Here is a 15,378-nt window from a genome sequence, read left to right as displayed (position 1 = left end):
GCAGCTCCCAAACATCCCTTCCTCAGAACCCCTTTCTAAGATGAGGCTGGTCCTTGGCAGTGTGCCACCATGCCTGGCTAGTTTTCCCTACTTTTTGAAATGGCTTCTCCTATATGTAACAAAAAACCCCAAAACAAAACCCAAACAACAACAAACAAACCCCAGAATTCTTTGAATTGTCCAACATTATTTTCTCATTCTATATAGCACTGTCTCGAGTTTTCTGTGATGATTAGCATGCTCTATAACTCTATAAGCAGTATGGCTGCATCTGGCTAGTGAACTTTTGAAATGTGATTACTGACATGGAGCCACTGAATTGTGAATTTTCCTTCTAATTCATGTAAGCAGGTGTATGCATCAGATAGCACTGTGTGAAACAGTGGAGCTCTCAACACAATCACATCCTCTCTCATCATAGCTCCCGAAAATTCACATGCCTGTCAGGCTTTGTTCCTAAGTGGCATCTATCTGTTTAGCTGCCAATTTGTCATCCACACAGAAGTGTCTCAAAGAAATCTCAAACATGGCCAAAACCGCATTCACTGGTAATGTAAATGGAGCCACAAATCCATGGTTGAGGTACTCAAAAGCCCAGGAATCAGCCTACTATCACTCTGTTAAATGGACACAGTAGCAAACTGCCCTCAAAGCTCTCAGATTTATCTAAAAAGTCTGTGCGGTGAATGGTGGTTAAGAAAGAAACTCACAAGTGGTCAAATGGGAAAGAGAAAGGGTCAGTGGCATGCTTAGCCACAAATGGGACATCTATATCACACTCCTTTCCCAAGGCTCAGGGACCTTCTAAAAGTCAGGGTGGAAGAACAGCAAGAGCCAGAGGCTTCGGAGGACTGAAACAAAACTGTCTTCTTAGCATGACAGGACCACAGTGCACTCGAGCTCACCATGACTGTGGCTATGTGCTCAGGACCTGTAAAAATCAGCCAGGCAACATTGTAGCACCAAGTGTAAAGGGGTTCATGAGCCCCTACTCCTAACTGAGGAGCCATGCACAGCTGATGGCTTCAAGGGGAGGGAAAGTGAGTTTTCCCTAAAGTTGGAGCTCCTGATAGGTCAACCATTCTGCACCGAATGACTCCATGCTCAGGAGTAAGTAAAAATGATAAAAATGTATTGACAAAGAATAAAATATATTTTTGAAAATGAATTTTTGATTGTTCCCCTCAAAGGAAAATTCATTCCACCTTCAAGATTTTTATGCAAATGGGCAACATCATCTAAGTTCCTGCTGGAAACCTTGTATTCATCTTCTTTTCCTCCCATCCCTCACACCCAAGCTGATTGTTCTTGACTTTACTTCCAAATTCATCTTTCAAATCTGCCCACTTCTCTCCATTTCTATCACAATCATACTCTCTAGCACATACAACCAAAGCAGCCTCATAAGTGATCTTTCTGCTTCCAGGCAAATGATGCTCTATCAGCATAAAAATCCTTAACTTCTCATTTTAAAGTCTAAAGCTGCAGATTCAACACTGTGGCTTACAAGACTTCCTAGCCTCTCTTGCCTTGGTGCTCAAGCCCTGTTCCAGGCACCCTTGGCTTTTATTTCCCAGAAACTGTCAGCGTACTTCTGAGTTTGGAGTCTCACAACCCCCTTTTTCTGGAATAATCTTTTTTTCCCTCCAGTTGTTGCCTGTCTCTTAGGCCCTCTGTTCCCAATATAAATGTCTCTTCTTTGTAAATGCCTTGCCTTAGTATACTGCCTAACTTAGTGACCCCTCTTGTGAACTCTGCACTTTTTCTTGTTAGTATGTATTAAATCCACATTCATGTAAGCATCCAATCTGGCTAAAGTCACTTTTGCACATTAAAATACATGAACCACCAAGAATGTGTTGCTTTCTCTCGCTTTTTAGAGCTTAGCGCAGTGCATAGTACCCAAAATGCATTCAAAGGTTTATGGAATACACTTATGAATTATAGGCATCTCTGTGGCTCTAGCATCAAAAGGCACAAAAGGAAAAAGGAAAGCAGAATCAGGACTTTTATCTCTGCTGTGCTCGGATGATCCTGTAGGATTTACTACCAGGTCTGACAAATAGAAGGCACTCAACAAATATTTGTAGAATAATGAATAAACTAGGTAGGGTACTATTTAAAAATTAGCATAACAGAGTTCATCTAAAGGTCATAAAGAGACAAAGGAAAGAAAAAGGAAAAATAAATTCATCTCTACAAAAACAGGGAGAAAATTTAATAAAACTCAGTACGCGTATGCACACTAAGAAACAGCAAAATCTTAGTTTTTGTTGTTGGTTTTGTTCTTTTTCTGTGTGACACAGCCTTGCTATGTGGCTCAGACTGGTCTTGAACTTGCTATACAGCCCTGGCCTTCAATTCACAATCATCTTGCTTAAGTCTGCCAGCTACTACTAGCACATGCCATGTCTGGTTTAAATACAATTTGTTGTTTTATTAAGAACCAGAAAATCATCAGGGAAAAATGTCTTTAACTGGGAAATGCCAGTTGAAGCATCCTCACTAAAACTCAGAGCCACATACGAGTTCACACCACCATTTAACTTTCCACTTTCAATTATTTACTTTCATTAACCACTTTCAAGGTGCTTACAACTAGTATGTAGACAATATATTTATATTAAAATCAGTCTTGCACATTGATAAAGGATACTAGTTTTTAGGAGTTGAACTCAGATTGTTGTCATTCTTGTGCAATAAGTACTTTTACTCACTGAGATTTCTCCCTGACCCTATGTTCCTTAAAATAAAAACATGATTTGGAGACAGGGAGTGTTTCATGTAGCACAGGCTAGCTTGGAACTCACAATGTAACTGAAGGATAGACCTGAATTCCTGATCGTTGTGCCTGCACTGCACTGAGGTTACCAATGTGTGCTAGCACACCCAGTTTATGGAGTGCTAGCGATAGAACCAGGGCTTTTTGCAGGCTAGGCAAATAAATACTCTATCAACTGAACCATATCTCCAGCCTGCTGCTGTTTTTGTCTTCTTTTGTCTAAATAGAAAACAACATAAAAGGGCTGGAGAGATGGCTCAATAGTTAAGAGCACTGACTGCTCTTCCGAAGGTCCTGAGTTCAATTCCCAGCAAACACATGGTGGCTTACAATCATCCTTAATGAGATCCGATGTCCTCTTCTAGGGTGTCTGAAGACAGCTACAGTGCACTTACATATAATAAATAAATAACTCTTTAGAAAACAACACAGATTCTAAGTTATTTTCTCTCTTGGATACCTGTAACAGAAGTTATCAGCTAGTTTTACATAACAGTTTCAGAGTAGCTATTAAGACTTCTATATTCTAGGGTTAAAGAAAGGAATAATAAACCCAAACTAGAAACCCATTAGGTACACATTAATAGTGCCAAGGGCAGAGACGCTCTCCAAACAAAATTATGTGCAACCTGTAGCCCCAAGCTAAATGGCAAGTTCTGCTTATCCAACGACTCAAGCCAGAGATAAGGGAAACCATTAGATTTAGATTTGTATGGTCAAATACACTTTCCATAGCAACCACACAGTAGCAGCAGTAGCAATCAAGTGCCCATTTTTTCCTCTCCAGAGCACAGTACAATTAGATGATAAACAAAGAACATCTTGCACAGAAAGTCAGTGATTTGCATTAAAACTGATAAACCCTCCTCCCCCCCTGAAAAGGACAGAAACAGCAAAAAGAAGACCATGTTCCCTCTGATGAATGGGGGCCTTGAGGGATGGGGCTTAAGTAGGACACAAATTATTTCAAAAAAGAAAAGAAAAAAAGAACAGGCCATTTAATGGACTCTGTGCCTTTCAAAATGATATAAGGAATAGATGAAAGCATTGTGAATTCACACAAAAACATGAAAACAAGGTGGGAGTAGACTGTAGAATATAATAGTCAAAAGATAACATTTACTCAGGCACATTGACAAGCAGAATTGTGACATTTGCAAGAAAATGGGTGTAACTGGAAATTACAATGACACTGCTAGCAAAGTATCTCAGACTCAGAAAGGCAACTGTTACATGTTTTCTTCTCATATGCAGAGCCTACATTTTAATGTGTATACAGGTGCATGTGAGTGTGTGCATGTGTGTGTAGGGGTACAGGACATGAGACTAGAAAAGGGACCATGAGAGAAAAAAAACATAGCTTAAGGGAAAGCTGGGGAGAGGGAAAACAGGTAAAAGAACTATGACATGTAGGCAGAAAGCAGAGCAGTGAAAAGTGGGTCAGAAGGAAGGAGGCAGGCTGGTGTGGGATGAAAATCAATAAAAAAAAAAGCATGCTTGAAACGGCCATGATGAAACCTATTACTTTGTATGCTAACAACAACAACAACAACAGAATAGACAACTAGTGAGTATTAAGAGAGGGAGAATCTGCCTCTGGGGGGAGATGAACCTCTAATAGATTATCCAATAGAAAGTGGTCAGCTCTGAAACCATATGTACACAAAATGAAACATTTAGTAGGCTGTATTGATATATTTATGCATATATATATGCACACTAATATATAACAATAATAGTGAGAAAGAGGCTATCAATTTGAGATTGGTGGACATGATGGAAGGTGAGAAGGAGGGACCTTTAGAGGGGCTGAGGTGGCAGGATAGGGAAGGAGGAAAAGAATGCAGTTATATCTTTATTTTACACACACACACACACACACACACACATTATGTATACAAATTTTTAAGAAAACCTAATATGGCTGGGTAGAGAGCTTAGTCAGAAAAGTGCTTGGCATTTAAACAGGAGGACCTGAGTTTGATCTTCAGAACCTATGTAAAAAAGCTGGAAATGACACATACCTGTAATCTGAGCTGAGGAAGCAGAAAAAGGCAGAGAGATTCCTGGGGGTTACTGGCCAGTCAGCATAGGCTAATTGACAAGCTTCAAGCTCGTGAATCTCTGTCTCAAAACCAAAGGTGCAGTACACCTAAAAATATTACCTATTGTAGTCCACACATGTACATGTGCACACATATTCATGAACACACATACATGAATGTACATGCTTGTCTGATAAAGAAATGACCCATAGACCTCCAGCACTTTGAGCATTTCCCTAGCTCTTCCTATTAGTCAGTTCCACAGCAACGAAAAGATTATAGATAATGTTTGAAGCTTCAAGTAGCTTACGGTTCCGCAGCAGTAGCAGCCAAGCATATCACAGTTCAGGTTTGGAGAGATTCTTAGCAGCCACCTGTGTTTTCCTAGGCTCAGCTGGAATGGTTTTGAGAGCTGAGGATAATTTTTAGGGCTGCCTTAAGAAAATGGCGACTTCGGGATGAGATGGCAAAACATGCACCCCTGAATGTTTCTTAGATGTAAAGTATTAAAGTCAGTATTTGTAGAATGAAAACCAGTTCTGTTCGGGAAGATACTCACTGTTTGAAGCAATATCAATCAAAAGAGTTTCTTCTGCTTCTGAAAGGAGGAAAAACACAACAGAATCACAGAGGAGAAAACCACTCATTACCACCAGAACAGTATTTCATAACTAAATCACAGCATTACTCAGTTCCCCTGGAGTCTTAAAACACATTAAAGAATCCTTTGATTGTTTTTGTTTGGCACTTTTTTTTTTAAAAAGAGGATTTTAATAGCCCCAAGTTGTAAAGAGTATGTGCAACTCAACTTTAAAAAGAAAAAAACAAAACAAAACAGGAAGAGAAAGAAACTGATCAAGGACCCAACTGGAGCTCTTCAAAGAAAAGCAATGGATGGCGACGTAATAGTAGGGAACATAACAGTGTGTTCATGTAAGTGAAGGAAAGCTTAGCTCTCTGTGTTCATCAGATCTCAGAGAAAGCCAGGGAAGGGACTGAAAGCCTCTGAGCAGCAACTCAGATATAATCTCTGAAAGGTTGGCAATGATCTCAGCATCTGCACTTTTGCCCGAAGACTGGAGGATACTTAAAGTTCTTTGCTCTTAGGCTTTGGTGAATATCTAGCAGGAGGTTTTGGTCACTTGCACTACCATCTTAATTGGAGTACTATTCATGAGAGTCATCAACTGAAGTGACCACAGATAGATGAATAAAGAAGATATAGTATAGAACACACAATGGAGTGCTATTTAAGGACAAGAAGAATGAAATCCTGACCTGCTGGCCATCTGCATGGAAGTGGAGGACATTATGCTAAGTGAAATAAATCAGTCACAGAAGGACAAATATTGCATGTTCTCAACATGCGGAAGCTGAAAAAAATGATCTCAGAGAAGTGCAGAGTAGAAATAAGTACCAGAGACTAGTAGGAAGTATTAGGTAAAGGGATCAAGAGAGAAAAAGAGGGAGAGGGAGAGGGAGAGGGAGAGGGAGAGGGAGAGGGAGAGGGAGAGGGAGAGGGAGAGGGAGAGGGAGAGGGAGAGGGAGAGGGAGAGGGAGAGGGAGAGGGAGAGGGAGAGGGAAAGGGAGGGAGGGAGAGGGAGAGGGAGAGGGAGAGGGAGAGGGAGGAATGGATAGTTAAGTACAGTTAGATAGGAGGTCTATGTTGTAGTGTTTTCCAGCATAGCAGGGTAACTAAGGTATATCACACATTTACAGATCTTAAAGGAACTAGAGGAGTTGTATTGGTTCCCAATACAAAGAAATGTTATTTTCTCAACTGAATCATTACATGTTTCCAATTGGTACACTGTACTTCTTTTTTTTAATATACTGTACTTCTTAATAAGTACAAATGTTATGCATCAATGGAAAAAAAGAAGACAGCATAAAGCAGTTTGTAAGTTTAGGGTTCTCTCTCTCTCTCTCTCTCTCTCTCTCTCTCTCTCTCTCTCTCTCTCTCTCTCTCTCTCTCTCCACATTGGCTTTCCTTGACTTCCTTTTTTTTTGCCCTGAGTATCTGAACTCAACCTTTCTTTTCCTCTCTGAATTCCCCAGATTTGAGCACAGCCTCACAGCTGACCCTTGATTCTGAGCTAGAATCAACCAGGAGCTCTGTTGATCAAATGGGGAGTTGCATACTTGTCTTGCTCTCTCGACACCCAAGATCCTACTGCAGGTTCTATTAGTCAGGTGCAAAAGAAGCAACGAGTAAGGCACTACATTGTCTACTAGTAGAGAATAAGGTACTATGTTGTCTACTGGTGCAACAGAGTCTCACTACTATCCGCTGCAGGGTGAAGAAAGTAGGTTATGAACACACAGTCTATCCTCTCCACTGTCCTGTAGTACCGTTTAGTTCCACAAAACTCTGACTGATTAGTTTTCTAAATAGATAACACAAGTCAGGAAATGGAAAGGAAGTGAAAACTCAAGGGCATAACATTTCAATTTGTCATGGGGGAAGCGATGGCAGACATGTTTCCCACTGCAGTCTAGCAACCAGCCACCTCCTTCTGATTAAAAACAACAGAAGTGAGACCCCAGAAGTAGTAGGAAAGGGGAAATATATGCTAGAACACTGGCAAAGTAGGTGAGTGCAGTAACCTACGGTGGCATCTGTGCCTTGTTTAGTATCTCTCTCCCACACAGAGCAGACTCAAAAACTGACTTGCTTTTCGACCCCCTGTAGATACTATTCCTCACAGGCATTTCAACGTGCCCCTCCTCTTTCTCCAGTTCCTTCCTGCTTTCTTCTTATCTTGTTCCTTCTGCTTTTGTTGTTGTTGGATATTGGGTCTCACTACACAACTAAATCTAGTCTGGAACTCACACTTGGCCTGGACTCTGCAATCCTCCCGCTTTAGCTTCTTTCTGGGATAATAGGTGTGAGCCACTATGGTCAGCTCAGTAATTTTAGTTCTTAATGCATACTGTGTTTTCTTTTCAGCATGCTGTCTTAAAACTCATACACACCGACTCTATTCACTCACAGGGCTAAATCCTGAGCAAATAACAGGTATGTGGGAAGATTTATGTACAGAGATGTTCATCCCATTACTTTTTTACAGCGGTGAACAGTAATACAAATGCCAACCAGAGGGAATAATTAGATTATGAGCCATTCATAAAATGGAACAGCGTATAGCCACTGGCAGCACAGAAAACACTCATAACACAGTAGCAAGTGGGTGACAGAGAAATGTTATACAGGATGAGTCCTGCTTAAACGTTGTATTATGTGCACAGAGGAAAAAAAGATGGCGGGTGCCTCTTAAGCATGAGAATGCAGGTGACTTGTTTTCTTTGTGCACTGCTGCTCTTTCCAACCCTTTTATAGCATGCACGTTACTGTCGTGCAAAAAGAAAGTTCAATGTAGAAAGCACTTGTGCCAGTTGGGCCTCTAGTTCTCAATGTTTTCCACTGGCTGAGGAAGGCTTCTGCCTGATAGAAGCACTGGATTGTTGGGAGACATAACACATTTCTTCTCCAGTAATCAGCTTCCTTTCTAGGACAAAGTGAGGTTGCAGAAGCAATACCTCCCACATAGCTCTCCCAGTGTTTGAATTTAAGTGTAGCAAATGCAGCAAGATTTTTCTATGTTCGGTCTGGTCTTCAAATGTAAGGATCAAAAGCCAAGTGTTTCTTTCCCAGAGCTATGATTCACAAATGTCAAGGCTTAAGAACTAACTGTGAGCCATTACAATCTGATACGTCATGTTGCCAAGGTGTCTTAAATCCAGTACTTTGAAAACAAAGTGCCGAATGTGTGTAAATCCTTTATAACAGACATCATGTTGGTTGAGCCCAAGACTGTACTTTAAATCCACATATATGTCGATCAGCATAAAAGATTACTTACACATATCTCCAGCTCTACTCAGGGAGACAGGTGATATATACATATGTATTTTAAAATATAATTCTTTGGCACTTTTAAACACAACACTTTTCAAAGGCAGGTTAGAAGTGTTAACTTTTCTGTGAAGGGTAATATATTTCACTTTACATGCAGTGACAAATTTGAATATGTATGACATTAAACACTGCATTAATGGCTGAGGAGAAGCCTTATAAAACTAGCTAAGTCATTAAAGCAAGTACCTTGAACACATCTGAAGTGGCTATTTATAGGAATGATATCTTGAACATGCTGTTCCTTCCCATGCAACTGGATTATTAACCTAGAACATAGAAGAATGTATCAACGAACGGCTACCAAAAATGCCTAATCTTTAGCAACAAAGCACTGTTATCTTGCTACATAAATATAATCTGTGTTTATTAAACTTGCTGCATTGAGTCCACCCGATCTGAGCACGACAATTGCTAGATGTTGCTCAAGGGCTAAAAGATGATCAATACCTGAACATCCAAACTGCTTTACACACATAAGGAATGTATAACAGTCTATGTCCTTAACACAGTCTTAAGAGCATGCACTGCAAGTTACATACCTTCACTGTATGAACACCAGACTGAAGAACTTACAGCTATTCACAGTATGTCTAGTGCTTAGTGTGGGGCCTGGCATATCTCAGACATTCCTGTGCATTGAATCAATGAATCAGACAACTCATTCATTAGATTTTCATGTTCAGTTTCATGGCTGTGACCAAAGAACGGTGCTGACACTTTCACAAATGCAAATTACTAAAGGAGTAAGAATCATTTCTGGGCCAGCCAAAAGAACACTAGCAGCTGACGAGGTAGCAACATTCCTGAATGGGTTGCCTTGTTACCCTTTGTGCATGTCCTCTGGTTTCTCACTTTAGGCTGGTATTTTTATGCAAACACGAATGAATTTGTCTCCCAAGTATGAAATGCAAGACTCCAAAATTCACTTCTACTCACTCCTTAAACATTAATGTTTGAGATAGGCTTTTAGTATTGTAGTTCAGGCTGGCCTATAACTCATAATATAGCTTAGGCTGATCTCAAACACATCAAGTTTCCTGCCCAGACTCCAAATTGCATGAATTACAGATGCATACTACTATGTTAGGCTTATTTTTTTTAACTTTCTAGTGGGGCAGAATCATGGTATATCCTAATTGGTAAACAGACATTCTAAACATCAACTGGCTTCTTCACATCAGGAACTCTTTAGGTGACTGTTTTTGTTTTCTTTTTTTTTTTTAATATTCTTTTAAAATTTTTTTAAATCAATACATCTTTTCTTACCAGCATCCAGTTCAAATATCACTTCCTCTGTGAAGCCCTCTCCAAATATTCCCCAAAAGAATATGCTGTTATCTCCTTAGCCTGGCTCTTCAATAGAACACTTAAACAGCAGTTATATTTATTATATTGGAGCTCCTTAAGAGCAAAGGCCCTATTCAGTTTTGTCTACAGTTCAACAGATACTCAATGATTACTGGTTGAATAAGTGAACAACTTTAATTACACTATAAACAGAGGTGAATTTTGAGATGAAAGTCCTTGGAGAAATAAATAAGTACTTTGTAGACATTTGATTGTTTCCCAAAACAACCCCTTCTCCCTCCCCCTTTCCACTTTGGTCTTTCAAGCAAAAGTTCCTCTATATTCAGAACCACAGAGCCTGTGGCTTCAAGTTTTAAGACAATGGTGATAGGCTTCAAGTTTTAAGACAATAGGTCAAATGTAAAAAGTTCTGGAGATCTAGGTCAGAGATGACATTAAGAGAAAAAAAAAAAAAAAACAAAAAACCTTGAGGCTTATAAGTGGTTTTATGTCTCCAGTTGGAAAGAATGTTCTCTTCTGGGAATGGTAGTGCATGTCTTTAATCCCAGTACTCTGGATGCAGAGACAGGCAGATGTCTGACTTTGGTTACAATGTCAGTTCCTGGACAGCTACAGCTAAACAGAGAAACACTGTCTCAAAAACAAAAGTAGAAATTTTCTCTGTGGAATTCTTAACTATGCCTCATGGATTTGGTTCTAAGCTATGCATCTTTGTAACTCTGAGTAAGTGACTTAACAGCAATGCAAAGGGGCATGATAAGTGCTTAACAGTCTTCAAGCCATCCTGTTAATTGTTGCTATACCTTTATTAGTTATATGGACTCAAAACACAGGGATTTAATTTCCCTGTGTGGAAGTAGGCAGGAGCCCTTCCTTGCCAAGTTTAAAAGTTCTAGTACAAGAGCTTAGTCAGAACAAGTTACTTTTCCCAAGACCAGCTGCTGCCCCTCTCAGTAGAGTTCTAAACCCACTAAACCAGGGGGCAAATATCTGTGTTGTGGTTATTTCAACAGTGTAGCTATCCCATTCAATACTTAAAACTTTGGGTTTTTACAGAAGAGGAAACCAAGATACACAGAATCTACTGGTTTGTGCAGGTGACACTTCTACACACCATTTCCACCTTTCTCACATGGACTTGCACTTTTCAATTCACTCTTCTATTGAATGTACTCTTATTAAACTAGTCTTCCTGGATTTTATAAAGTCTACAGAAAATAACATGAATTTCTTACATCAACACAACCAACCAAGCAGGATCTAGGGAAGAGCCACTTCATGGGCCTAGTTGACAATCAGTTATAATAGCACCCACCGCTTCAGCTACCTTCAGGCCAGGCTAGCGGGACGTTCCTTCTTTGTGAATTAGACAGCCTGGGACAGATTATTTAAAAGTAGAGCCTGAGACAGTTTTTTTCATGCAGGGAAGTAGCTTGTACATATACAGTGGTAGGTAGGGCACCTATTAGATGAAATGATCTCTGGGGAAACTTTTAAGATAAAGCGTTAGTGGCAAGGGGGCAACATTAGCAGCTGTGGCGATAGCTAATCAAAATAATCTTAAGCTCAATCAGTCACTAGTATTTACCGAGCTGCCATCATCCAAGGAAGAGTTGGAGGTGACATGCACTGATAAAATGTCAAATACCATTTTGTTTCTACACATTTCATTAACTTTGCTTTCCAACAGTCCTGCTCCAGTGACAGTGACTGAGTGACTGCCCTGCACCAACACATTAGTGAATCAATGCACAAGTCTTCAAGCAAACGGAAAAAGAAGATCTGGGGACTGGAAGAAGAGCCAGTTGAATGGGAAAAGGACAAGTCTGTAGCATTAGCACCACAGCATCTCCATTGCACTTTTACTTGTAAGCCACTTTTGCCTGTGTGGTCCCCCAATTTTATCTCCAAAAGCCATAAGACAGTTTATGGTTTTATTCAACTCAAGAGGAAACCAAGGCTCAGAGAGCCTGATTAACTTGGTTACACAACACATGTCAGTTACAGACAGAGTGAAGGAACTAAGAAGCTTCCTGCTTCCCTGTCCATTGAGTCCATCCACTGAGCCACAGGGCTGGAGTTATCTAGTAGCTCAGAAGTTGGGGGTAAGAGGCCCCAGCTCGGGTAGCTCACTCTTCACACCTAGTTGTGAACCTGTTGCCCACTTGGCCAAGGTGGGTGGCTCCCTGTGGTTTCGGGCTCAAGGAGGTTTATAGAAGAAGGCTCTCTCCTCCATGGGAGTCAGGAGGTTACTTACTCATATTGCCCGTTCCTCCGTGCTAGGGTCAGGACGCAGGGCTCCCGGAGGGGACCCTTCATCTCCAAACCCGCCACCATATGCAGACACTGGTTAAGGGTCTCTCTCTCTCTCTCTCTCTCTCTTTTTTTTTTTTTTTGCAAACACAGCCAAAGAGGGGTGACGCGGGGCCAGCCTCCTACCGTCTGTCCTCCTCAACTCCCCCAGCGTCCCCTTCCAAGCAGGTCCCCTTTCCTTACTCCGCTCGCCCCAGGACATACTGCACCCCAACCCGCGCCCCACGCCCGGACGGCCTCCCTTCCCCTTCCCCCCTTCTCTCAGACGGATACTGCCAGGGGCTGAGCTCCGATCGGGAGCCGCGGCTCCATCAGGGCGGCCTCCAGGCTCTGCGGGGCTGCGGACTGCCAGCGGATTCCACGACACCGCCTCCTGCGGCCTGCAGCCCGCCCGCCTTGCCTAGGCGGAGAGGAAGGGCTCTGGCGCTGCTGGGCGCGGGGAGCCTGGGAGCCCGGGAGCCTGGGAGCCTGGGAGCCTGGGAGCTAGCCGGAGAGCTGGGGAGCCGGGAGGAGAGAGTCTGACACGAGAGGAGAGAGAGCGGCGCCTCCCGCCCCCGCCCCCGCCCGCCTGCCAGGCCGCCGCAGATTTCGCCCCCTGTGGCCAACCTGGGGAACTGCAACCAGACACCCGAAGGACTTGGGCACTCCATAGCAGGTCCCTCTTCAAATTGCTATCTGCAACACCCTAGAAGGAATCTGAGGACTTTGAAGATGCTCAGAGAAAAGAAACTGCTACACCAGTTGAACTGGACCGATAGGATCCACAACATACTCTTCCCCCACCCTCAAATCCTTAAGGTTATGAAGCCTTCTATTGTTCATCTTTTAAGCTGTTTTCTCTTCCCATTTCTTCCTTCTATCCCCTAAATTGGAAAATTACTCATAGCTCAGCCTTCTGTCTATCCCCCATTTTTCATCCAACCCAGGTGATTTCCAAGCATGCAAAGTTCAAGCACACAGGCCTAGTCTAGGCCTCTTAATGCAGCCCATTGTGAAAATGTTATTCATTGACAAAACTAACTTACCATTTCCCTCAGCCACCAGTCCCGAAACTTAAAGGTACAAGCTTTCTTCCCCTAGTTTGATTTTTTTAAATCCACATATTCCTTGTTTATATTTTCTTTGGAATGGCGTTTTCGTTATTTTGTCTTTTAAGAAATTTATTTATTTACTTATTATATTTGTAAGTACTTCAGACACTTCAGAAGAGAGCATCAGATCTCACTACGGATGGTTGTGAGCCACCATGTGGTTGCTGGGATTTGAACTCAGGACCTTTGGAAGAGCAGTCAGTGCTCTTAACCGCTGAGCCATCTCTCCAGCCCTGGAATGATGTTTTCAATTCCTTGTCTTCTCTTCTTTTTCCCCTGGCCATCACTCTACTATAAGCTCTGTGATATCCATATCCAATCTGGGTTACAGAATGTCCCTCCAAAGAAATCACCTCTCCTTTAACTTTTCTATTCTGTTGATAGCCACCAAAAGTACTACCATTTCAGTTGTTTAAACACAGACCAGTGGAATGGAAAATACAGCCCTCAAATACAACCATAGGCTTATAGAAGATTAATACTCAGTATATATGTTATTTCCTATCAGTGAGGGAAGAATCGATTCTTCACTAAATAACACTGTGAATATTGATTTTTTTCACATGTAGAATTATGAAATTTGCTTTTCACTTCACATCACGAAAAGGAAAATTAATTTCAGGATATCTTATAGTTAGTAGACAGCCAGACAAGCTGTCTACCAGACAAGCTGTGTGTGCTATGGAGATGTAAGGTTAACGAAGCACTTTAGAGCCCAGAAGATCACAAATGAATCCCAGATATCTGACATGAAGCTTTTAATACCATTGGATTTTTTTGTTTTGCCTTCACCTGATTGTAATCAGGTTCTGGTTCTTCCCTCTGGAATAAGAAGGTATGTAACTTATTTTGGATTTTTATAAGAACCTGAAGTTAAGAGATTTTGGATTTTAAAGAGAACTTAGACTTTAAAATTATGATTTTTTAAAACATTGAAACTTTTAAAAGTTGTATTGATATTAAGGTGATATCTCAGGAAAAATAAACGAAAAAGGGAAGGCGTAAAAGAGTGTGTTTGTGTGTCAACATTGACAAAGATTTTTTTTTTCTGATTACTGATTGATGTGGCAGAACCTAGCCTACTGAGCAGGTATGCCTATGCTGAAAGACAGCTAAGCAAGTCAAGGACAGTGACCCCTGTAGGCAGTATTCCTCCATGATTCCTGCTTCAGTTCCTGCCCTGGCTTCTGTTGATGATGGATTCTTACCTGTAAGATGAAATAAGTCCCTTTCCTCTCCAAGTTGGTTTTGGTCAGTGTTTTATCACAGCAACAGAAAAAAATTAGGAAAGTTAGATGAAAAACCAGATGGCGAAAAGCAAAATTTTGCAACTTTTAGAAGAAAATGGAACAATAGGGGTGGCAGGCTATATGGGCCAGCGATAGCACGATAGCACATGATAGCACATACATTTAGCATGCACAAGTCACTGCAACCTCTAGCAACGAAATTATCTCAAAATAGAGTGAGAATGATAACTTTAGTTACACCATTTTTCATAATTGATATACTTTAAGACAATATAGTGAGGCATGATGACACATACCTTAATTCAGTACTCAGTGGCAGAAGTAGATGAATTATGAGTTTGAGGGTAGCCTATGCAACACGGAAAGTTCAAGACTAGTTAAATTTTAATAATAAGAGCTTATTTCATGGGAAACAAGGAGATGGAGTTCATCTTAGTGTGCTTGTCTACCATGTGCCAGCCTCTGGGTTTAGTAACTATCAACACACACACACACACACACACCATCTAGTAGAATACTAGACAAAACTATATGAATAATAATTGTCTAGGAAACTTTAGTGAGCGATAAAGTCTAAAAAGATGCCCAACTTCATTTCTATTCATTGAAACTAAAAATGAAAAATAAAAAAAAAAACCACGAAATATTTCACAATCATTTGTTTGGCAAC

General features: G+C 41.1%; 1 protein-coding gene across 3 annotated transcripts in view; it reads right to left on the bottom strand.

Annotated features, from left to right (window-relative positions):
• Ocrl (OCRL inositol polyphosphate-5-phosphatase) overlaps nt 1-12,896 on the bottom strand; it is a 54,093-nt gene extending 41,197 nt beyond the window's left edge. For 2 of the 3 annotated variants that reach the window (XM_052170948.1, XM_052170949.1), the window contains exons 1-4: nt 12,641-12,896; nt 12,312-12,391; nt 8,933-9,012; nt 5,387-5,425 (exon numbers count right to left, since the gene is read on the bottom strand). In XM_052170948.1, coding sequence (XP_052026908.1) covers nt 5,387-5,425; nt 8,933-9,012; nt 12,312-12,391; nt 12,641-12,679 — 238 coding nt within the window. In that variant the 5' untranslated portion in view covers nt 12,680-12,896. Of the gene's footprint in view, nt 1-5,386; nt 5,426-8,932; nt 9,013-12,311; nt 12,392-12,640 lie in introns of those variants that run through there. The other variant, XM_052170950.1, reaches the window with a different exon arrangement.
• Between the last annotated feature and the right edge of the window lie 2,482 nt (nt 12,897-15,378).

Source organism: Apodemus sylvaticus, chromosome X (assembly GCF_947179515.1).
Source record: "Apodemus sylvaticus chromosome X, mApoSyl1.1, whole genome shotgun sequence".
Classification (NCBI taxonomy): domain Eukaryota; kingdom Metazoa; phylum Chordata; class Mammalia; order Rodentia; family Muridae; genus Apodemus; species Apodemus sylvaticus.
This window is presented reverse-complemented; position numbering and strand designations above follow the sequence as displayed.